Source organism: Vanessa atalanta, chromosome 7 (assembly GCF_905147765.1).
Source record: "Vanessa atalanta chromosome 7, ilVanAtal1.2, whole genome shotgun sequence".
Taxonomy (NCBI): Eukaryota; Metazoa; Arthropoda; class Insecta; order Lepidoptera; family Nymphalidae; genus Vanessa; species Vanessa atalanta.
The window spans coordinates 4,299,532-4,326,546 of record NC_061877.1 but is presented as its reverse complement, the minus strand read 5'-3'; the positions used below and the strand labels follow the sequence as shown (position 1 = coordinate 4,326,546).

General features: G+C 31.4%; 2 protein-coding genes across 2 annotated transcripts in view; both read right to left on the bottom strand.

Annotated features, from left to right (window-relative positions):
- LOC125065210 (corticotropin-releasing factor-binding protein) overlaps positions 1 to 5,678 on the bottom strand; it is a 34,084-nt gene extending 28,406 nt beyond the window's left edge. The window contains exon 1 of the mRNA XM_047672713.1: positions 5,271 to 5,678. Coding sequence (XP_047528669.1) covers positions 5,271 to 5,339 — 69 coding nt within the window. The 5' untranslated portion in view covers positions 5,340 to 5,678. The remainder of the gene's footprint in view (positions 1 to 5,270) is intronic.
- Positions 5,679 to 16,544: 10,866 nt separating this feature from the next.
- On the bottom strand, positions 16,545 to 26,815 carry LOC125065423. Its single transcript, XM_047673003.1, has 5 exons — positions 26,717 to 26,815; positions 25,159 to 25,352; positions 20,378 to 20,502; positions 17,703 to 17,878; positions 16,545 to 16,969 (listed from the first exon to the last, which is right to left on the bottom strand). Exons 1-5 carry the CDS (start codon positions 26,813 to 26,815, stop codon positions 16,550 to 16,552), a joined length of 1,014 nt encoding a protein of 337 aa, XP_047528959.1. The 3' UTR covers positions 16,545 to 16,549.
- Between the last annotated feature and the right edge of the window lie 200 nt (positions 26,816 to 27,015).

Below are 27,015 nucleotides of genomic sequence, written 5' to 3'. Positions count from 1 at the left end.
ATATTTGAAATACGTTTATAAAAATGTATGTCATTAATTTAAAGTGAAGGAATTCAATCAATTACTTGACTTAACTAACTAACTAAAGAATACTTCAAATACTTACAAGAACTATTGGAAGCGGCAAAAATCTTTTCACTTACGTGAAAAATATATTGAAAGTTTTCCTTACAGAACTTTTTATTCCAGGAACAGACGGCTCGTTAGTTTTTGAAGACTGTCCTTTAATTCAAAACAATTTCAAAACAGGAGGGTCTTATTTTGTTTTTTGTACTATTTGCGATTATGCGTCATGATCAAATCAAATTAAAATTTACTTTATTCAAGTGGGCTTTTACGAGAATTTTTTAGAATCGTTATTTTTTAGAATTTTATTAAATGTAAAGTGGTCGGAATGTAAATTGTACCAAGAAGAACCAGCAAGAAACTCATTAGTAACTCTTTTGAAATATTTGGTCCTCAAAGTTACATATGTCAGTTAAATATAATTAAATTTATTCTTCCTGAAAGTCAACAAAAATGAAAACAGCCTAGACGATTTGAGTTAATTACGACTTAGCCTCTTCGCGGTAGAAAATAAATTAAAGTCCTTTCCAACTGGTATTGTGAAACGACGATTTTATAAATCTTACGATTAATATAAACCTACTTCACATTAATACACATAATTAATTAAAGTAATGTACAAATAATATATCATTTTGAAACTCGAAAAGCACACAAATTGATTCCCGCGGTGGTTTTAAATTATCCGACCACGAGACAGGAGGTAATGAGACAAAATCGCAACAGACCTGACCAAAATAGGCGATACATATTGCCATTGGAAGATTTGTCGAAGAAAGCGTATTTATCGTTTCTGTTTTATCCTTTTCAGACCGGGTTAACCCACATAGAAACTTAGGCAAATCTTGAATCGCATTTAATGGAGACCTAATCAGCTATTCATGTTACTATTTTGGGTCGAATAAAAGTGGACCCGAATCTATTTCAGCAAAGATATCCGAAGATAAAATATAAATCAGTGGAGATGAGATAAGATAAGATAGAATATAATCAGGGAGAAAGTCCAAGTTGTCAGCTCAAGACAACTTGGACTTTCAAAAATCTAACGCATGAAAATAACCTACATTTGAGAAGTGAATTCTTTTATTTATCGTTTCTTCTTTTTCACTGATGATAATGGAAATCCGTCATCTTGATCTATTCCATCAGATAAAAATAATGAGGGATCGGTGTGTGCACTGGTGTTTACACATACCATTGAGGACTGTAACATCTCTAATTGAATTTTCTTCGCTGATATTGACCGCCAATGCAATGGACACTTCTTAATTTGTGAAAATAATGAAAACTACTTAGTCAACGCTAACAAAAAAACAAACGTCATCACTTAAAGCTGAACAACCTCTATGGTCATGAAAAGAGTTGTAAAGGAACTAGCAAAAGCAGCAACAGTGTCTTAGGGTCTTCTAAAATTTATTATTTGTCGTGTTTACATAACACACTACATCAAACCCCAATCATTAAAAGCATTCATGCAATAACGATCTATATAACAATGATTTTATACTCGTACATCAATATAAAATACATTGTATCGTGTATTGTATTATAGTACCCAATAACTCTTGTTAGTTATGGGTTGGCTGATATTTGACTGATCGAAACAATGGTTATTTATAACAAGGTTCAATACGTAAATAACTGTAAACATAACGGTCGTAGGGATCAATTTTTCCACAAACACTTGTAGTTATTTAATACAGTAGGGCCTTATATCTATTACTGGTAGTTAAGCTTCGAGGAAGTACACCTGGTATGGTATCACCAATTCATTACTCATTCTACGCTCAAATAGTAAATACATTGTAAATTTGTTGGGATTCTATAGGCAAGTGAGGCAAATTTCAGTACAAGGAACAAAACATCTTCATCTTTATTACCCCCGGTTAGGCGGTTAAGGAAATGATAATATTACTTATAATTTCATTGTCTATTGACGGAGGTAACTTACTTAAGGCGTTAATTTATAGACTGGGTAGATTTAAATATAACTTATCAGTAACAAAGGATTAGTTCAAGGTCAACATTAATTTGTTCAATATATTTTAATATATTTAAACAGACATAAAACAAACGAAGTCATATATTCACAAATATGACATTATTCTATGTTATTTAATAAAATTACCAATAAATGATCTAATGAAAATAGCCGATATACTGAAACAAAATATATATTTTTTTTAAATTCATTTACTTAGTATTTCGTCATAGCGTAACATTGTTTAATCTACTAATTCATGGGCTAACAATTAATTATTAGGTAGGTGTGGACGACGTGGAATTGGATATTCTTCCAAGAAAAAAACATTCAGTCGATTTGAATACAATAATTACATTGTTCTACTTAAATATAAAAGGGCCCAAGTGGCCCAGTCGATGGATCAACTTATGCTTAACGGAATACATCGAGTTCGAACCCATGAACAAATTTATCATAATAATTAATCTCTTGCACGGTGAAGGTAATCAATATGCAATTACGCATCAGTTGAAAACGGTTTAAAGTCCATATCAATATTTCCACACAAGACATAACAAACAAAAGAACGTTCAGAAACACGAGATATATCAGGGACACAAAAACAAAATCAATCTCTGAGGATTTTCAATAAATTTATAAGGAAATTAAATTAAAATTACAGTATACTTTATTCAAGTAGGTTTCAACATTTTTGACTCATCATTTATGAGTGTTCATTTTGCTTATTTTGCTGAGAAACTTGAAACTCAGTAATTACTCAGTACAACTCAGTAATTTATGTGAAAATAAATAAGTATCAGACTTTTAACGAATATTAACAACCAGATCTTATATAATTTATTTAATCCTTATAATATTCGTATAATGTGCCTTATATTTTATAAGATTTTTTTTTTATTATATATTAAGCTACAGGCAAATGTTCTGCGCAATTCTGTTATAGAATCGAACACCCTGCCACAGGAAGGATGTACTAACTTTGTCAAGTCGAAATATAACTTGGTGTAACAAGTTTATCTTTATTTCTCGTGTATATACAAATCATGTCACTGTTTCTATGAAAATATATTCGTAATATAAAGAGTTCAGTCATTCATACGATGAAATGCATTCATCAGGATCTACTAATGACATTTGAATAATTCTAAGTCAGATAGTCCGTTTATCGAGGAAGGTGATTGGGTATATAACTTTGCGCTATACTCCTTAGGACTATGATTAAGATTGAAACAGGTATGTATATTGTATAGGCCAACTTTAAAGCGGCTGTAATTTATTGTAATACAAGTTCAAAACAAACAGGGAATATTATAAGCAGACGGCGATGTGATTTAGACACGTCCGTTCCACGATAATGGGATCGTATTTTTAAAACACGTCGAGCATTCCTATATAGATAGAACTACTGAATATACAAAGTGAAAATTAAAATCAAGCATTACATCTATTGTCTGTCATAATAAAAAATAACCTCGACAATAACTTGAGAATAACCGGAGGAAATAATGAAGTTATCTGAAAAGACTAGAATATGAATTTTTAAACACACATCGATTGCAAGACTCCGGAACTGCTTAAAACACAATCGTCTAATTTTGGTTTTGTTCATCATTATTATCCTAAGTCCAGGATAAGTGGATTTAAGTATGAGTAACATTGCCTCTTCTTTAATAAACAACTTGTCATTTTACACCCTCAGAGTGAAAATTATTTTCCATTTAATGGAGATTTATTACATACGCTCGATTTCCGGTCTTCTAATGAGTATTACCTTACATTGGGGATATGGAAATATAAAAGCGAATAGGATTTCATCTTCCTACACTACTTAAGGTGTTTTTTATTAAATTAAATACTGTCGAATGAAGTTGAATGGCAATAATATGTTTCGCAAGATATTAGATTGGTCAGTGGGTACTGGTCAACTACTTGTGGTCCAATTAATTATAATCGTGAATTTTGATTTTAATTAAATCCAATTATATATATATATATATATATATATATATATATATATATATATATATATATATATAAATTGGACCAAAATATGTAAATTTGGTTTTCCGTCATATTTAGCAGCAGTTTGGAAGTTGGTATTCTTTATATTTCTATGTCTCTAAAACAACTTAAGCGTCGGCCTATTAAATTATCTCAGATCATATCGAAAATCCGCCTCATAGGTTCATTTTAATCAAGGTATAGTAGAGTGTGAGGATAAAATCTGCAGTTGCTCAATTGGTCAGTTTCCCTTGAGTATAAGCATTCAAGAGATCATTATCATATTTGAGATAACAGAAACCACCGCGAATAAAATAATGAATTGGGCTACTTCAAAATATGTTGTAGTAGTATGAACATCCTAAAGTCGGACGCATCACAGATGAAACCCTCAAAATAAATTAATTGAACGCTTTTGAATCCTTCAATATAATTCACCATGTATTATGTTGGTTGGTGGTTTGAACAAACAATAACAAAGAGTATTTTCGAAAGCGATTGAGATAAACGCGTACAATTGTGCCAATATTATGGTTCTATTTAAATATTTGAACAAACGTGTTATTCGCAATGAAATTAACATACACATATAACATTATCATCTACTGAATATTTTAATAACGTCCGTTTTCTTTTACGATTGTATCATAAAAATGTTAAGATAATTATTAAGTAATATTTTAAATGATTCATTTTCATTCCGCTATCTTACGAATATGACATTATTAAATAATAAGTATTTGAAACGGGATATTTACCATTTTTTTTTATTTTTATTTTTGGTGGAGCTCGATATTTCGTAGATAACGAATGTCTTGTTCACTAGTCTCGTGAACTCTCAAATACTTATAGTAATAAAAATAACCGTATTAATTTAAAATCTTATTTTAATTATTTATTTATTTATATCTAAGATAAATATTTATATACTAATACGATTATAAAAAAAATCATGCTAAATTAATCATCATACAACCTATTTAATGTTTAGATATATAAAAAAGTGATTTTTATGTTTTTTAAATATAAGTTTGAAACTTATAATATATTTAATCACCCAAAAAAGTATTTTACAAACTTAAATATAATACTATTTTACTAGCTTTCAAATTATTTATTAAATTAAATTTAAATATTAAATATATAATATTCTTAAATTTTCTTTCTGTTTAAGTAACACATAAAACTTTTGCGAAAATAGTAATCAGAACTCACTTACCGGTAAAAGAAGGCTTTCAATGCCATTGCAAGCTAACACTGCCACGATGATACAAAAGAACGCTTTCATATTGTAAAAGAATTAATCGTCCGTAACACGTAAAGTTGTCACCGTTTTCAAAGTTGTCACGGAGCGGTGACGTCGGCTTCAGCTAAATTGTGAATGGGCAGCCTTCCCCGTTACATTTATACGTTTTCAGAATGTTCTGCGCACTCTCAGATGCGCCTTCCTTTGACGTACTTTAATTTCCTACACTTTTAATTTCACATAATTAAAATAACATGGAAATAAGGATTAATGTCTCTTTGGACGACGCTGGCTGTATATATTGCGCGCTAAACAGAATAAATGCAATGCAATTTAAAAAATTAAATATATATTTGATAGTAGCAAAAGCATATGCTAGACGTAGGACCACTTCGATAGAAATGTTATCGCGGCGCACGAGCGAATTTTATCAGTTATTTGCTCGGTAAATGTTTAAACTGTCGTTTATGATTTTATAAATGGTTAATGAGAATAATTATTATGTAAATATTTGTCACGTTTTGCAATTTATACAATGCGTATTTTTATATTTATATTTACTTTTTATATATTTAAGTACATATCCGAATAAACCAGTCGGGGTTTCCATTTGTGTATGTAGTTTATCTCAGCGGCGAAGGTAATAGCGAAGCGTGCTTGCGTTGGATGAACTTTTGCTAAATTTATAATCAATCCCCTGGTTCTAACTGGAGCACTGTGATAAAAAAACCACCAAATCTTCTTAAAAATTGAAGGAGATGCCTATGTCAATACCTCGATTTGTATATTTTATTAATTCTTTTTCTGAAATTGTTTTCTTGTTTTTATTTAATTAGTAGCCCACTTGGGCTACCTGATGGTATATGGTGAATACGGTCCATAGATATTAGCGTTGTTAGAAATATTAACCATTCCTTATATCGCTAATGCACCACTAATTTTGGATACTAAGATGTACCGTTGGACATGTGGTTACACTGCCTCACCAACCCTTCCAGCCGTAACACAACAATGCCAAGTATTGCTGTTAGACGGCCCTAAAATCCTACCAGCAAGTAAAATTTCGTTATATATTAAGTAATTAGAAAATAATAAATTTAGAAATTTCCGAATCCGTTTTACGGATTAGATATATTCACAAAGAGCGGTTTCTTTTTGGCCAAACACATTATTATATCTAAGTATTACTTCACTAGTTCTTTTATCAAAGGAAAAAAAATAATACATTAAAGTAAAAATATATTCAGGGGTTTTGATATTTCTTTGAGTTAAAGTACAATAAGCTGCAATATACAATACAAAAGTCATCGCACAGGAACGAATACTTATTCCTAATATAATTTTAATTTCAACATTTTCAAATGAAAGCTATTAGATAAATATAATTTAGACTCTACGCTCTACGATTGAACACTGTTGAAGAATTTAAGTCGTCTTTAATATGCATAAAAAATGACAGTTATGAATTTCTACTGGGTCCCGATTTTAATTTCGTAGAATTTCAAAACGTCAAAATCTTCATTCCACGTAGTAGTAGCATAATATAATTTATTGATTTATAATGTAATGTGATCATGATAAGTAGTTTATAATTTTTATATGAAGATGATTTTAAGATGACTTTGTACAGACAGATAAAGTAAAAGAAAAATGTATTGTATAAATGCGCTTTTCCAACCTTCAAGAACTATCCTTTCAGGCAATTTATGCAATCTTTTCAGTCAAAGTTCTATTTATAACATTCATTATATTTCACTTTGATACTCGAACAGGGTTCTAGATAGTATTTCAGTAGCTAATTATTATCGAGCATATTTAAAAAGGCCAAACCTTTTTATTATTTTTTCTAGTTGAGGTACTAGAGAATAAATAAAAAAATATATATTTTCTTTAAAGAATAAAAAAAACCCTAACAGGAATGAATGAATCAATTAATCAATAGTCATACATCGGAATCTGTTCAGACATTTACAAGTTAAAGTGAATTAAAGAAACGCTCATGAACTCTGAAAACATTACACTCCTTTTTTGCGCAGTCGTGTAAAAAGTCTATACGGACAGACAAGCTCATTGAAAATACTAGGCTATATAATACTATTAAAAGAATTAATAACTTTTTGGTCATTTAAAATTAAATTATTTTTGTATTTTAGAATATTCCGAAAAAAACTAGACGGCGATTTTTTTAGTTATTTATCTAAGCAACAATGTTTGCATCGGCATTAACTAAATATAGAGCATATAATAATATATATAATCGTAACCTAAAATTACAGTTGAAGAGCAAGCTGTACCTTTCGTATAATATTGTGTGCCTATGGTCGCGTATCTCACAATGTCCTTCCAACTGTATTCAGTCACGGCAGCCAATCAAAGGATATTGAACATGAACATGCGTGTACGCAAAATCAAAATATACTTTATTCAAGTAGGCTTTTACAAGTACTTTTGAATCGTCATTTTACAGAACTATATTAAGTGAAGCTTGATAGCTGGTTGCGAATGTAAATACTAGCTACAAACGCAGTAGTTACTGTTTTTCAACAATTAAAATACAAATGTTCTTATTTAAATCCAATTATATATGTATATAATATATCCTGCCTGGATGTCAACGAGTATTAGCTCCACGCTTTTTATCATCTATATAATCTTGTATTAAACAATATGCTTTTCAGCTAAGCCAAGCCAAGCTTGTAAACCAAGGTGTACTATGTATTACCTCGTTCTCATAATGTGATAGGACGGAAAAAAGTTTAGGCTTACCACTAACAGTTTTCCTAATCATGGGAGTGTACACATTTCCAACTTCCGCACTGCAAGCTGCTACTGAGATTTTTTGACAGAAAAACCCAATAACTTTTCATCCGATTTCACCGACCAGCCCAGGGAATTGAACTTGGTTTAGATATCTGTGGGTATTCCTGAGGTATGCATAAGTACAAAGTTGCCAAAGATGAGTCATCGTGAATCAGCTTAACGAAGGTAAGAGTTGGATGCAATTATATATGTATATAATATATCCTGCCTGGATGTCAACGAGTATTAGCTCCACGCTTTTTATCATCTATATAATCTTGTATTAAATAATATGCTTTTCAGCTAAGCCAAGCCAAGCTTGTAAACCAAGGTGTACTATGTATTACCTCGTTCTCATAATGTGATAGGACGGAAAAAAGTTTAGGCTTACCACTAACAGTTTTCCTAATCATGGGAGTGTACACATTTCCAACTTCCGCACTGCAAGCTGCTACTGAGATTTTTTGACAGAAAAACCCAATAACTTTTCATCCGATTTCACCGACCAGCCCAGGGAATTGAACTTGGTTTAGATATCTGTGGGTATTCCTGAGGTATGCATAAGTACAAAGTTGCCAAAGATGAGTCATCGTGAATCAGCTTAACGAAGGTAAGAGTTGGATGCAATAAAACCGCATATCTAAGAATACGTACTTTTATGTTTTCCCTTCCTCTCATATTTTATTAGTGATTTAATAAAAATACTGTATATTTATTTTAGTTATTATATTTAGTTCTGTATACCGATGTTAACCTTCTGATTTTCTGTAACTTTAACTGTAAAAGGTTTGTCGACCTTTTCGGTAAACTAAAAATTCTGACATCAGTTATTGTTATCGATAAGGAACCGAACTCAAACTCAAACTCAAACTCAAATTCCTTTATTCAATATAGAAGTATTACACTTTCTTATTGATTGTCAAGTTAAACACTACCACCGGTTCGGAAAAGAAAACACCCTGACCTGAGAAGAACCGGCGAAAGAAACTCAGCGGGACTTTTTTTTTTTTTTTACGTCAAATTAATTATATACATAATTATATATGAGTAGAAACAGAACCTTATGAATATTAATTATATTAAATTTACATATATGTAAATGGGCATACAATATATAGATATATAATTCAGTATAAGAAATTTACCTAGAAATAAATTATAACGATTTATACCTGCCAAACAAATATTATGTAGAACGCCAGATGTAAGACATTGATGGTTATTAAAGGAAGTTATTATTGAACCAGTAGATAAATATAAAGTAAAATTAAAAAAAAAAAGTAAAGTTTCGTAAGTAAAATAAACATATTTTTCTTATTATTTTAATAGCAACGATATTTACAGTAAACGTGTGAGCTACGGCCCAGAATGCCGTTTGCCATCACGGAATACTAGGCGGTTTTACCCTCGAGGCGCACCAATTTTACTTGGTGGTAGGGCTTTGTGCAAGCCCGTCTGGGTAGGTACCACCCATTCATCAGATATTCTCCCGCCAAACAACGGTACTCTGTATTGTTGTGTTCCGGTTTGAGGGTTGAGTGAGCCAATGTAACTACAGATCACAAGAAACATAACATCTTAGTTCCCAAGGTTGGGGGAGCATTGGCGATGTAAGGAATGGTTAATATTTGTTATAACGCCATTGTCTATGGGCGTTGGTGACCACCTATCATCAGGTGGCCAATATGCTCGTTTACCAACCAATACCATAAAAAAAACCAATAGATGTTTCACATCAAACAAACTTATCAAATAGAATGACCACTATAATATACTGTTGTGATAATGTTGTTGTCCTGTCGCCAGTCACGGCCAATCTCAAGAAAGAGCAGCTAATTGCGGAGGTTATATTATAATGCACAAATGTTTGTGAAAACATAGGTACACTCTCTATTCTCTGACTCTCATAACCTGATGGGGAGACAAATCCAGCACGACACGACACGACCGGAAATAACCCAGGCGCAGGAGGAACGGCTTTACGTGCGTTCCATGACACGTATGTTTACAATTTCCATATGTTTTCTGTTTCCAGATGCTGATTGAGTATTTTTTCGACAGAAAAACCCAATAACTTTCAATTGGCCCGATTTGGAATTCGAACCGATAAACTATATACGAGTTGGCAAACGTTGGTTCTGTTGATTTATTTTGTTTCAATATATATATATATTTATTATAAAAAAAAACTTATTTTGTTATAAATTTCAAAATATAATGGAATGAAAATCTTTGATCTATTATTTTATTCTATACCTCTCATCGTACTCGTATATGTTACCTATAAAACAGAAAATTGATATTTATATTGAATAGAAAATACACGGTCTAGTTCTGAAATTATTGCAGCGGAAAATACGTCTCGAAGTAATGGTCGACTGCCGATGTGTCTGAGTAAATGCATTAATGTACAGAAAGATACATATAAGGTTGGAAATACACTTATGAGTATAACATTTCATTAAAGATTCATTTATATTATTGCCGGGGTTGTGTATGAATTTTAAATTATGTAAACAATGACGTGGCAACGTATTATTTAAAAGAGAATAGAATTACTATGATTATTATCAAGTCAATTATTTGGTAAAAAGGCGACCTAATAAAACAAACGTGAGCGTAATGTTCTGTCTGATTTCGGTCACAGTGCACATTCTCAACGGAGAATAGCCAATTACAAAAGGCATGTTATATATAAGTTTATGCAGTCTGTCTGACACACAGTCAGACACGACCAGAAATAGTTCGAGCGCAGGCTGGACTTTACGAAATTCCCAGAGTTTGGGAGTGTAAACTAAGTCAACTTATAATTTCATGTCAAAAAACCCAATAACGTTTTTGTTTTTGCTTTCGTAAGGCTTGACCCCTTTCTGGTTTCAACCCAAATCGTCGAATCTTCAGTCTTATAAGTGTAATTAGAAAGTGACGAAATCGTCTTTGTCTTTGCAAAGTTTGCCCCAAAACATTGACCAAAAGTTCAAACATTTTGAATCTTCACTCTCTCGATTTAATTAGTAATATATTTGAAGAGTATACCAAAATGTAAATCTAGCTTTAATCTTGTTTGTATTCGCATACGTTAAAGGAATTGTTAGAGAAATTCACTGTTTGTGCAAACTTACTAGGTTCAACAAAGAAGCTTAAGCCTCTGATTAAAACAGGACTATTAAGTCCTTGCTATGGAATAGGGATTACCCTACTCCATAGCAGCAAATCCTGTAATTGGTGCGAGTATCCCTATTTCATTAGTTTTGGATCAGCTATTGTTCACAGCGATGCTGCTTAATCGATAGGACAAGCCGATTAATGAGGATCGGGGACAATATAAGTAATTACACTCGTAGAAAAATATATCACTATGTACTCGTCGTAAATACGTTCTGATTTTATTTCGAATATGCTTGACCTACGAATAGAGAGAGAGGAATACGTTTATAAATAATTCATAGAATAATTGGCAACAGAAGTCACATTAGCGAGAATCGATACAAATATAAAGATCAACAATCATTTGCAGAATTATTAGATATAATATGGTACTACAAAATGAGGGCCAAATGTATATAAAGGACTTTCTGCCAATCAACCTTTAGGCTAAGCAGATGAATAGATATTACATGTTACATACAATTAGGGTATTGAACATTAAAATCATGATATATCTGCTAACTTGAACAAATAAAAAACATAACGATCATGTAATTGCTGAAACAGCGAGAATATATTATATTATCTATTATTGTTAAAATAGCGGTAGAACACTACCGCAAAATAACATCTACGCTTAACAAAGCGTAGATGTTATTTTGTCTTCCATTTCCTTGTTGCTGAATAGTGACAAAGACGAAGTAATCGTGACGTCATCAAAAAAATCTTGCTTTTAATTTTGTTCGTTACGACTACTTCCTAACAAAGGCAGTATCTCACTATGCTGATCTGCTTTATTTATAGATGGCGTAAAAGCACACAGATTGGCCCGTAATAGCAATATCCATGGAAATTGACAATCAATGGACGTTAGTAATTCATAGACATACGACTATCTAGTCGTATCTGCTGTTAATGCCTTTCCAGCTGTAGCGACTAATTTGCTTAAAACCAAATGTTTTGGTAACTATTATTTTATGTGTATTTATACTTTTTACTGTCGTTCTTTGCGGAGAGTGTGTTTATACTTTTTATTATTGTTCTTTGTGTAGAGATTATTACTAACAGATTATTTTTAATATATATTTTTTAAAAGCGTGTAAGTTTCGTCCATATGTTATTGTTTTGACCGAGTTCGAAATTAAACCTTTAGTTTTCGCGACTTCAGTAAATAAAGTAGGTCTCATAGCAAGTTAAACTTGTGAATTTATTACGAGTAGCGAATACTTAAGTAAGCTTTGCTTCCATGCATGTTATTAGAATTTTTATATTTAAAAGTTAAGTTTGACGCGTGAATTTGCAAGAAAATTATTTAATAATAATAAAATGTATTCACAGTAAAAAAAATATTCCAGTAATTCATCCACTTGTGGACAAAGCTCTAATCTCCTAATGAGGAGCTGGTTCAGCGGCATGGGTCAGTTGATCGAATTGTACTATGGACTTGGCTGGTCTTGTACTATGGCCGATATTTGGTAATGTAAACTTAAAAACAATGTTTATTTTTAAATAATTTCGCCTTAGACTTTTGTTCCAACATCAATGTATTTCTATAGTTAAACTGTTTTGGAACTATATAAACTTCACTACGACAAATTCTTGCAAACAAAGTGTGAAGTAAAATAGAGCGATTCTCGTTTAGTATCATAAATTTGATCGGTGTTTAATAATAATAGAGCAACATTAAAACAGAGCATATCATGCAATTACAATTTGAAATAAAAATATTTTTTTAAAGAAAATATCGATAAAAAGTAACTTTCGAATAACAATAAAATTGCAATAAAAAAGGCCCACGGCTGGGCAAAGGCTTCCCATCATCTTAAGCAGGCCTGGATTATCAAGCACTTCCTGGTTTCATTACACAATACTCCTATACCAAACGAGAAACGTATGATAATCACATAAAAACCCAGTTATATCATAACTGGGTTTTTATCATTATAATTATATATTTTTTTACTTTATATATAAAGATAGGCAGACGGGCATATGGACCAACTGATGGTAAATTGTCACCAAAGGCCGTAGACATTGACACAGTAAGAAATAAAAACCATTCCTTTCATTACACCAAACCGCTACCAACTTTGAAAGCTAAGATATTATGTCCCTTGTGCCTTTAGTTACACTGGCTCACTCGCCCTTCAAACCGTAACACAACTATACTAAGTATTGCGGTTTGGCAGTAGAATAACTGATGAGTGGGTGGTACCTACCCAGACGGGCTTGCACAAAGCCCTGCCACCAAGTGAAAGTAATTGTCGATTGACAAAAGTTTTAACAAGTTATTAGACTATAACTCGAAATCACCTTAATCGATTACATATTAAGTCTTGAATATACTTTACTTGAGTCTGATAAGAACATTGTGACGTTTATAGGGCGGTCCTCGAATTACAAAAGTAAGTAAGAAGATCTGTACGTTACAGTGCGTAATAATATAATTTATAATATAATATTAATAACAGGGAAGCTTACAGTTTAAAAGCAACTGACTCGACTGCAAACGAATGATCAAAATTGAATCTTTATTGTTACATTACAGGCGAATGCTGTCGGGACTGGCAGAACTGCGCTTACACCGGTATAATTCCAATCCTGTGATTGTTATATAGAGAAACTAGTTGCTTCACGGAGTTGAACATGCACTAACCTCCATGCTCCCGCGAGTCAAAAAACTATATCAAATGGATTGTCAGATAAAGGTAAACGAGATATGTATTTTGTTAGATTTATATAAAAAGTATAAGAAAAGATGGCACTAATAAAGAACAGTAACATTCAGGTTATCCTATAATAATATTAATTGGTATACATTGATTCCGAGGGAGGAAACCAGGGCTACTACATACAAGCTTTCTTATTGCGAATGTAAAAAAACTACGTCCGCCTTGCTTATGAAGAATTTCATTTAAAGACTATAACATACTAGATAGTTGTTAAATAAGAGACGCACGCTAACATAAGCAACACGTGTAACACACATAATTGCCACAGACGTGCACAATAATAATATTTTGATTAAATTTTTCATTTATAGTTAATTTTTTCAAGCTAGAATCCTTACAGATCTACGTATTCTATGTACTAGGCATTCTCAAACATGGAGCTACGTAATAACCCACCATATCTTATATGACTACTTTAACACAACATTTCACTTGAAATAATACAAGTTTAAATACTTTTACTTATCGCTGGTTAATAACGATTCACAGGCAATCTTTGAATAAGGTATAGACTGAATACAGCTTCAATCGATGTTACCGATGTAATCGCTTTCATAATTCGATAAATGGTTTCGGCTTAAAGCAACTCGATAAGATAGAACACAAAAATGGCTCTAGAGAACAGAAACGGTGTGGTATTTGAAGAGTTGACTTAAGCTGGGGTGTCTTTCGATCTGCTGAGTAAAGTATCCTGAACGAGATATCTGACTGACAAAATAATATCCTATTAAGAAATAAGCTTTCATATAAGCGATGTACTCAAACGAAGAAAACAGCTCAAATATTATGGTAATAGTTACGTTGAGTGCACACTCTGTGTACTTACTATATTATTGTATTAAGATAGAAATAACATTTATATTATGTTCTTATAATCATGTATATTCCAAATTTAACAACAATAATTTTGATTAAATAAAAAAAATGTACATATTACATATTCCATGGTGACGATGATGATGAATGTCCTATTGTCCCCTAGATGGGGCAGAGGGCGTCCACAGATGTCCTCCATCGCGATCGGTCTGCGGCTTCAGCCTTCATAATATGTATATATTGTATATCCAATATTTTAATTAAACAATATTAAGAGTCGAGATGGCCCAGTGGTTAGAACGCGTGCATCTTAACCGATGATTTCGGGTTCAAACCCAGGCAGGCACCACTGAAATTTCATGTGCTTAATTTGTGTTTCTAATTCATCTCGTGCTCGGCGGTGAAGGAAAACATCGTGAGGAAACCTGCATGTGTCTAATTTCAACGAAATTCTGCCACATGTGTATTCCGCCAACCCGCATTGGAGCAGCGTGGTGGAATATGCTCCAAATCTTCTCCTCAAAGGAGAGGAGGCCTTTATCCCAGCAGTGGGACATTTACGGGCTGCTAATGCTAATAAAAAAAAATCCAATATTTTACTTAGTAAATTAAGTATAAATAAAAAATACAGGCGTCACGGGTCTGTTGCTGCGGCTCGACAAAGAACGGGGAACGCGCCAAGATGGCTGAATTGATAGAACACGCTAATTTTAACCAAAGATGAGGTAAAAGTCTTGTAAGTATCGCAGATTTATAAATACGTATGTATACAATACACATATTTTGAATGAAAGGAAATTAATATTTTATACCTAATTCTATGTCAAAAAAAATACTCCAAAATTCCGCTACAGTCCGTTGAATTAATTAAAAATAGGATAAAATAACCTAAAGCAATTTATAAATAAAGAAGAAACGAAACAAATGTTAATAAAGTTTTTATATTAAGTGTATACTTTAATTGAAGGTTGTATATAAATATTTTATTTTAAAATCTAAACTTGAATAGAGACGGGGTCGACTAATAAAGTGAAAACACATAAAAGCTTGAGCAATACCATTAATTGCTTTCAAAATAAAGTGTCCATTAGATGTTAATGTGATCATAAAATATGACGTCACGGGGTAGAGCTACTACATTCTTTATTTTCCTGTATTATATTCCTTGGAAGTGAATCTTACATGATATACTGCAATATTAGTATTAATTTACGATAAAATATAATTAATTGTATCTTTATATTTATTAATCATTATCGTTGAAATCACATACTACTTATCCTTTATTCATTTACCTACTAGATTAAACTTTATAATACACAAAAGGTAGAACTGAATTTTATGTCTTCGCTGGATTAAAAAAAACTCGTATCCTTCCCTGGGGTACAAACTATCTCTATACCAAATTCATCTAAATCGGCTCAGCGGTTTAAGCGCGTAGAGCTAACAGACAGAGTTACTTTCGCATTTATAATATTAGTTTATATAAACGGTCACAAAGAAAATGTAACTCTTATATTTTTAATACGACGGATATTTTAAGCAAATGAGAGTTAGACGGAAATAAAAAGAATATTAAAAGAAAACAACTTTAGTTTACATTCGAATACACGTATTACATATAGAACATATATATTTATTACACATTGTCAATAACTATTATATAAAACGTGTCTGTTTGGATACAGAACTTGTGCAAAATATGAGAATATTCTAGTTATTACATCGAATAGATCTCTGAAGAGTCTTGCAAATACGTCAAGCTGAAACGACAGGAGTGGGACTTTGAAAACGAAATCCATTGAAGGGCAAATCTAACGAGTAGTCCACTTGAACTTCTCCCGGTCTAGTTGTAAGGTCAACTAATGTTGGTTGTGAATCTATAGAAGTTAATTTATCGGGTAATGTGAGCCCTGTGTAAATTGGATACTGTCTTAAATCTTCCTTAATAATCGCTTCATTTTTTGTCATTTCTTTCCCAATATTTGTAAATGGTTTATCTGATTCTGGTAATGTTAAATCAGCTGTATCATCAGCTTGATTGAGTTTTTTCTTTAAAAATTGTGACTCAAGATATGCTGTTGATGGCGTGTGTTCGTCACGGCTTCTTTTATCGAAATGATGATCAAAAGGAGGGTAGGAATGGTAGAAGCCGTAGCTTAGCGGACTTGCAGCAATCTGGAACAGAACATCTGTTAACCTTTTATCATCGTTTTTGATTAGTAACGTGATACAGTTTAGTGATTAGTCTTCTTCGGTTGTTTTTATATTTTTATTAACCCGTATATGCCCAGGACTTTTGTTGCATTGATTGTAATAATTTAACAGTTCTATTTTTTTCAGTGGGGTCATAACGTACCCTTGGGCAGATAAGGGTTAAGTTAAGTGTGGTTATATTTATAGATTGTCATACCTTCCCTCTTTCATGATACCCATCATAAGTGTCTACCTAAAATAGAACAAGAATGTTAAGCGTGTTAATGTGGGACAATTTAGTTTGGAATTTCGTTAAATTTGTTAAAATTAAGTTAACCTCAGTGACTGTTGAATTAGCGCGTAAATTAAATTAATTTATTACGACGTGCGATTGCTGTTTAATAATGTTAAAATATGTGTACCTAATTAAAACGAAATACATGTGTGGACAGATAATTTATGGTAACAGATAATTAATAATTTCAAGTTACGTTAAGTTACTAAATGTTTATTTACAAATCTGTCTTATTTTAAATTGATTGTGAAAATACTTAAAAAAATATATATTTTGTCATAATTTATATATTAGCTGTTATTAATGATAATTTGTATAAAAATAAGGCTTAAATGTAAATATTTTTTATTAAAATATTGTCATTAAATGAAATTAAATTTTCAGGTGTCATAATTATAATTTAAAATTGTCTATAGTTACCTTTTTAAGTCCTTGTATCGATGCAAGTATGAGAGCCATCTTGGCCAAGAGGAGTGCCTTCCCTCCCAACACGGCAAGAAATTGAAAGCCCATAGGTATAAGGACCATTCCAATGGATACGACTCCAAACATCATCATGGTCATCATGTGATGACGACGTCGACCTCTGTATTCAACTGCAAACATTTACACTATACTATGATTTCATGACTAATGCTGAACATGCATTCTTTTTTGTTAATAACTAATTTTGCACTAAACAAAAAAGGTTGATATTTTAATACAAGGTAAGTTATAATTATTTTCACCTTCTGTCCAATTTTCAACCATCTAACAATTTTTTTACATAGTTATAAGGAAAAACGCTTTTCACCCTCTCAACCCCCTAGCGTTCACCCCAAAGGGTTGATAATTTTATTTTTGTTATTATTTTAACGTCCGAAACCACATATCAAAAAATCTAAATGATACTAATTACTTGACCTTCACGGGCTTTATTGACTGGCCTATAAGCTTCCTAGAATTATTTTGTCTATTTTGAGCGAACTACAAACAAGCCCTAATAATCTCAAAATAATGTTCATCCATTTCCATATAAGATTTATTCATGATACATATTTAATTCGATTACTTCTCATCACCGCACTGTCTGATTTCTCATTATGTACAGAACACTCCGGTTACATTTAATAACGTTACTACAATTATATATCAAATTTACTGAATATTCCCCGGTTATTAGAGTTGAAGGAATATAATTAGAGAGTTATTATAAAACAAAGATACATGAGATGAATTTATTAAAATGAAATACGAAATAATAACTCATAATAAGAATTTAAATGCTTCGAACTTATAAATAAGATAAGTTTCTTACGAAGTTTTAATTTAATTTTTATAAATCTATGTTAGTAAAGATATTCTTACATAAATTTCATAAGTTATCAGGCCTGTGACCTATTAAACGTAAAGTGTTGGAGTAAAATTGGCGGACGGACCATTAAAAAATGTTAGGTTTTTTCATCGTTATTTTCAGTAGCAGATCAGGGTCTGGAAATTGACAATGTTTGTTGTACCTCGAAGTAATGCTTTTGGTCCTGTGTCTGAACTCTTTCCGATCGTGACGGATTTACCGTCTAATCGGAATTAGATACATCTATGTGTGCGTACGAATGTCCTGTGCTCCGCGCAGTAGGCCACTCTCTCTGCCGCTGTGCCCGAAATCGGTCAGGAGGATAATATATATCATAGATATTATGTATATTACTTATATTAAATTTCATATACAATAGACTTTTGTTAAAAAATATTAACACCGATTATATTGTTATCATCTTAGGACAGTGTCTGCCAAGTGGCTGTACTTTAAAAAAATGGGGTTTAAAACCGGACAAGGACCCTTCAGTTTTCACAAGCTTAATTTGTGTTCACAATTTTTATCATTATAATTATAAAACTCCATGAATCAGATAAAACTCTGTCACATATATCTATCAACTATTGTACTTGGTGGTAGGGCTTTGTGCGAGTCCGTTTAGGTAGGTACCACTCAATCATAATATATTCTAACGCCAAGCAGCAATACTTAGTATCGTTCTGTTTCGGTTTGAGGGGTGAATAAAGGGATATAACATCTTATTTTCCAAGCTTTCTTCGCGCATTGGTTTGAAGTTTAATTAATATTTCATACACTATGGGCAGTGGTCACCACTTACCACCAAGTAGTCAATTTGCCAGTCCGTCGACTTATATAACATATATAAAATTATATATACATATATAGTCAATCAGCGTGTGGACACCTTTGTTTAGTGAGATATTCACACGCTGTGACAAGTACGTTTCTACAATGTGTATATAGTTAGCACGTTCAAACTGCGAACCTCAAATTATAATGTATAGACACGTAATGAACGTAAAGATTTACATATTGCATAACACTGGATATAATACGCATAATGTAAGCCATCACCCACGCCTACACACTCGCGTGTATAATATCTGGGTTAATTCATGTTATGATTATGATATGATATTTTTATTCATTCATTTCCATGTCCATAACACACCATAACTGTCAATCGTTTGCACGCTTATTGAATACCTTTATTTGAACTTCTTAATTTAATTAATATTGCATATTTTATACTCAGCGATTGATTGAACAAATCAAAATATAGCAAGCAGGTACGAACAAGCACTATTAAACTGTTATTTTACAAAAGTAATGTAGATTCGTACGACGGGTCGGAATGTAGATTATACCAAAATAAAACCGGCATAAAAGTCACGAGTTACTCATTTTTGAAAGTCAAATTACATGGGTACAGATAAATTACAATGAAATTAATATCCTGCAAAACTCAACGTATGCTAATCAAGCTTTTTATCATCTATATAAGATTCTACGGCGTGCATTAGTGTGAGTGAGTGAAGTTCGCGCTTATAAGATGTCCTAGTGTGAATGAGACGACTAAGAGTAAAGACAGCAAAAAAAAAATACAAAAAGATTTAGCCAGTGAATAGATTTATACCTATATCGAAAAATTAAGTATACTTATAAATCGTCGGATTCAAGTAATTTAATTTTTGTAAAGTTACCGCTATAAATTCTATCAAAAATTATTATAATATACAAGTCATTATATTAAATCAGATAATTGTTATAAACTTACCTTTATCATAAATGTTGTCATCTTCAAAGTCGAACTTTATAACATGAGTGCGAAATACTCTCGCTAATCGTTTTAGGGCAAGATTTTTCCATTCGTCTTCTTCCAACTCTCTTTCAGTCCACGAACTAAAAATAGGATCTAAATAATTCAACGGTATATCATTAGAGCGAAGTGGTTGTTGTGTTAGTTTTATATCTTAATATTATTTAATTGATTTTTTTTTTTTGGTATCACTGAATCTCGTCAATAGCTACCGGTCTGGCTTTGCAAACAACCTATAGATTTTTTTCTAATCTGTAATAGACAAATATGATTGTTATGAGTATCCCTTAGGATATAGATACATGTTATGTAAACTTTTCTGTTGGTTTGTTCAAGAGCTACGATTGCGTTGTACATTGTTCTAATGTATCTCCTAAGGCTTACCCAGGCTTAGCCATGTAAGTTTACGAAAACAATGTTGTTGGTAAAACGTCATTTTAGTACACCAATTTTGTACAAAATATTAAATGTATAAATGAAACCTTTCTCATTTATCGCTCTATCTTATAGTGTAAACCGCATCAAAATTCTTAGAATGTTTTAGAAAAACTTGACAGAGGCAGGTACAGATTAAGGCTAAATATACGTATTTTTTAAGAATAGAACGGTTAATAATTTTAATATTTTCCTTTAATAAGATATCTTTAAAAAATCGCAATAAAACAAATTAGCTTAGTAAAGTTTATAGTAAAATTATAATGTCAGTTCATATTAATACGTCCAATAAAAATCGTGTTTATAGTCCATGTTCAATATAAATTGGATCGTTCATACGTATTAGTTTCATATTTCAATTCACGCTTCCAATACACTTATGTTTTTATCGGTTCATAACGCTAGAACAAATTGAATGACATACGTACCATACGAGACCGTACAGACGTAGCGATTTCTATTGGATCGGTATACTGCTTCGGATTTAACGTATGCATGTTTCCAAGATGCTATTGCAAGTTTGAGATCTATGTATATAGTAATAAAGCTTAGAGATGACAGTATACTGCAGTGCATTACGACCATTGCATACGTACGAACGTAAGATTTATTATTACTATTTAATTAACTTAATAATTCATTTCTGTGAATACTGCTCCGTCTTTACATTTGCTGATCGTTTGCAATTTGCACGCGAAATCCGTACGATATGGGCCTCTACGCGTAGTTGGTTTAATATCGTACTTAATACCGTACTTTGTTAAATAAACCATAGCAAATGTAGAATGATGCATTTCAATTTTTGTCGATAAGATACTCTGTACTCTGTTTAACTGGTTCTTACTGGTTAGGGATTTTTTACGCCATCTGAATGTATTATTGTATGTTTGACGTTCAATACAACAATTAGAAGAAAAAATAGATACGCAAACAAAAATGTAATGGAGCCAAACGGAATTGACATTATTACGTTCATAGAGTCCAAAAGTTTTTGGGATGTTTATCCCTGCATGTTTAATATAAAAATATTTAAATAAATTTGTATTAATGTATCTTATTATAGTATATCATTGCGTTATATAGGTATCGATTGTAGTATTGTTGTCTTTGAAGAAAAACCTTCAAAGGAAAAGCATTCTTTTCATAAATAGTTTTCATTTGAATATTTTCTGTTACTAATAAAATGTTCAAAATCCAATAGTTTCCAATAGTAGTCCAAGATACCCATAGGTTTAAAATGTGTATATTCAAATTCATTGAACACATCACATTGCAATGGACATCACAACAACTCGTGTTTTTATGTGTTAAATGTTTACGTCAATCAAACTGCAGGCGAGCGTTATAAAATTTATTAAGCTATAAATATTTAGTCTACCTACTGTATTGTTTTGCCACATTGACGAAACCGGAGCGCTTACACAATTGTATTTGAAACCCACTTTACATGACGTTGACAAATTATTTCGCGTGCATTAACCTTGGCTCTTACGGGCAGCAAACATCTCGACTTTTTTCGCGAAATTGTGATTTATCACTATTTAATAAAAGATATAGCGTATATTAAATCTTTGGGATTATTCGAAATAGTAAATTTGTTAACCCTTTTACATTATTTTATGTCATGTATTAAATGGTCACCGATGTCCATAAGCATTGGCGTCGTAAAAATGATGCTATTTAAAAACATGAAACTGTAAATATTACAAAGTTTATATAAGGCCTTCTTTTTAAAAAAAAATCTAGTTAATTAAACAACGCTGTCCTAGTGTGGGTTGAATGATATATATGTGTGCACGTGGCAGAATTTCACCGTTGAAGATTCACATGTTTTATTGATAAAGCTAATACTGTATCAATGGATCATATCATGTTATATAATATAACAATTACGTGTATATTTAATTATCAACCTAAATTAATACAACGTCAAGAAATTTGTGAAAAAAATCGAACCATAGTAAACCAAAATCATTACTATTTTAGAGGAAACGAAACATGCTTAATATCTTTCTGTAATGTATTACTTATAGATCAATTACCGGCAGATCGATCTGCCGGTAATTCGTTCCCGATAGATATGAAACTTCAGAAATTATAATTATTTAAAGAATTTACAATTAAATAAAACCAATAAACGAACATGTAACAATAGATAATAATAATATACAGCAACGAAATAGGTACGCTATATAACCACAAAGGAGAAAGGGCGTGGACCCATGTCTACGGTGCGCCGCCGTTTGCCGTGCAATGGCACGACACCGCCGCCGGCAAATGGCACCCCACTCAACACGTATACCAAAATTTGTTTGATATGTGTGGTGCCTGCCTAGGTTTGAACCTGAAATCATCGGTTAAGATGCACGCGTTCTAACCACTGGGCCAACTCGGCTCATTTTAAAGTAAAAATGAGAATTTCTAACAGTTGGATAGAATTTATTATACACTCAACACTGTCAATCTCAATTTCTGTTTTTGAATTTATGACCATTATACCTTTTTTTTTCGCTGGAAAAACGCGTTACGCGCTTCCCCCACGTGGAAGTGGGGGGGTATGTGGGACTCGCCGGTGCCCAAGATGTTAGTGGCACACCGGAATACCCACTAAAAAACCAGCGGTACCCTCTCCGTCTCATCGATGGGCGCCACGGGATCGCTTAATTACCATTATACCAGGGTACATTATATAAGTACCATAAGTTGTTAAAAGATTTCAATAATTATATCTATGAAATACTTCGATATTGACTTCTACTTTTTTTAAGTCGTTTATAAAAGCAGCATTAGATTTGCGTCATCGCCGTTGAACTTCATTATCGCCTCACGTTCCTCGAAATATAAGCATTATAATAATGTTATGTTATAAATTCTATGAATGATAATAATCTCATTCTTATAACATACGAAATGTCTTTCAACACATATTGAATAGATTTTCACCCTATTGTTCGACCCACACCTCTTATTTTCCTTATCGTACATTTTTACCCGCTTAGTATAATATTTTTTTATGTATTATATATTTTACTATTTCGCAAAAAAAAAAACAAATTGGGAGTGAAGAATAGAATGTTAATATTAAAAATCAAACGTTTGTCATAATAAACTTATATCAGAAACTGATGAATTTATGGTCTACTTTGAATTAAAAAAAAGCACAATTTGGTGTGACACAAGTGGCAAGTACATGAGGCTGATAATCTCAAGTATAGACAGAGGCCTTCACTGGCTAAAAAATGAATGTATTATTCCGTCGAGATTTTTTTTAAAACATCCCGGAATATAAGTTTATCATTGTGTGTATAAACTGTCCACGGAAATGTTTCAGTTACTCTGAAAGTATGATATAGTCTTTGATTACTGCTGGTGGCGTTAGAATATCTGATGAGTGGGTGGTACCTACCCAGACGGGCTTGCACGAAGCCTTACCACCAAGTGAAACAAATGAATATTTATAGCGCTGATGTTTTTCTAAAATTTCAACTTTTTTTTCGTAGACTCTTTCAATTAATATTAATTGTATTATCCGAGTAAAATAAAACATATTGACATAACGTTGTGAAACAGTTAGTTCAATACCAGTATAATAATATAAAACAAAAATAACATATTTTCTTACGTCGAAAGAACATATACTTTAAAATAATAATAAATATTTATCTAACCTAAGAAATATTACCAATAGCTACTTACGTATTTATAATAAAGAAATTTTAAATTATTTGTAAAAGAATTGTGAACAATTGATATCAACTGAAAACTCATTAACACATTTTCGGTATCATATTGTTGTTTGTAAATAATTCTGTCTGTATATTGAAGCACGTATCAATATGAAAATCAAAGTATACTTTCTTCATGAATGAGTCACAAACATGAAAAAAATATATTCGAATTGACAAACTTCTTCTCTTTTGAAGTCGGTTTATACATAACATATTATTTCAGTTTTCGTTTTAATTTAATTATTGTATATTATTTAAATCATATACCTACAAATATAAATTTAAAATTTAAAAATTGTCATGTTCTTATATAAATAAATTATTCTAAATATCGAATGATAATTTTTTTCACATCAAATAATAGTAATAAGCCCAGACGAATTCAATAACTATAAACGCAGATATAACACTCACAAAAACCTTGAATTTCTTCAAATTTAAAACGCCGTGCCAGAAAGAGATGAAACACTATTTTAAAAAAAATCGCTAAGCAACGTTCATACGAGTAACTAACCATGAAACATTATTATTGGTTGAACGTCAGTTGTTTAAAAATAAAAGTCATACAATACATACCTTGTCTCATTCTCTCGTAAGATGTTTCCCGAATGATCGATAAGCTCAAAACGCACTAAATTCACTCCATCTACGATGGGTACAACGTCGAGGCTCAAGCTGCGGTCCAGAACGTCTAACGTCTTTCTCTTAACACACCTTACAAACTTCGGATAATATTCCTTATTATTAATAATTTCTTTGAAACCTTTGTACTGAAAGTATAAAATAAAATAAGGTACCCATTCATGTTAATTATATTACTAAAAAACAAATTGATATTAAAATATACACGTTCAAAAATACTTATAATGTTTTTTTTTTTAATATCGTAATATCGCTTGCACTAAAAGTTTGTGTATTAAATTAATTAAGCGGGACTGACTTAAAATAAAATTGTGACCTTTACTAAAAATTTTATAAAACAATTTCTGAAATATCTGTCTCTTGAAACTGTTTTATTGTATAAAAATAAAGAATGTTTCCCAGCATTTACATTTTATTTGCACAAAACTTATTTTCACATTATTAAATGACTGTGTCAACCTCTTTTCACCGCGAGGTAAATTGTTTTTTCATGTAATAAAACGAGCAATAAAAAGTTTATAGCAATCTCTTACATAATAAGGTCAACATATTTTATCGACTATGAGATATATAGAAACCCCCCCTTAAAAATATAATAAATATTATGATAAAAATGATGTATATACGAATTAAAATAATGTTAAAGATTTTAAGAAAGAAAATATATCGTCTTGAAATAAGAGGCTTGCATAATATTATTTTTAAACCACAAAAAGAAGAGATCTTCATAACAATTCGGGTTTTTTATTATGTTTGTTTTTCTAGAACTATGTCTTTATTAGATAATAAATGTAAAATTGTTTTTTTTTTTTTTTTTAAATTTTTAATGTATTCCTGTTAAGTCTCATTTCAATTTGAAGAAAAAAGTTTGTAGTCCGATTCTTTTTTTAAATTTTATATTATTCCAAGTCATTAATTCTTAAATGAAAACGCCACCTTTATTATGTCGTATGATATTATAACATAAAGTTAGGTATAAAGAATATTGTTATTGTATCAAATCTATAGAATATTTTTTAATAAAAACTTTATGAGACAAAGCCAGAAGCGATATGTAGAAAAATTTTGTCTGTCGGTATTAACGCTATGACCACTAGCACTTTTTATAGAACAAAAAAAACGAACATTTTTTCATTTAGTAAACTTCGTAGAGCTGTAAATGTACATACATATGAGGCCATTCGCTCAGTCTGTGAGATACAAAATTACGAAATAATTAAATATTTCGCTTCAATGAAAAATAAAATAAGCTAGTCTAACCAGACCTGATTAAATATATTATTTAATAATCATCATTATTTTGCTAACTGTCTTTGTTTATTAATTGTGATATATTCCATAATTGATTTGACAAAACACAATTGCAGATAGTTCTAAATTCAAATTAATGAGATCTTGATAAGAAAAACAATTGAGAAACTTCTAGAAAAACAACATTTTTATTTAAATACAGATAATAAAATATGTATATATTACATAATAATTTTGATACCTTTTTTGTGCAATCTCTCGAAATAATTCTCACAACGTCCATTCCGTCTATCCACAAGTCTGCTACAAATTTACTCAAATAAGTATCAGACTCATTCATCTGGCAAGAGCATGATGCGAATATAACTAGCAGTATGTAAAGTGTGAATTTCATTTTAAACGTTTTCAACGTCACGTAATTCATTTCGCCAGAAATGGTGCCATATCTTGCACGAGCTTGAAACTTCCTGAAAAGATTGTTTTTGCTGTATAAAAATAGGCGCTAGTTTAATATCGATAGTTCAAAATGTGTTTCGAATT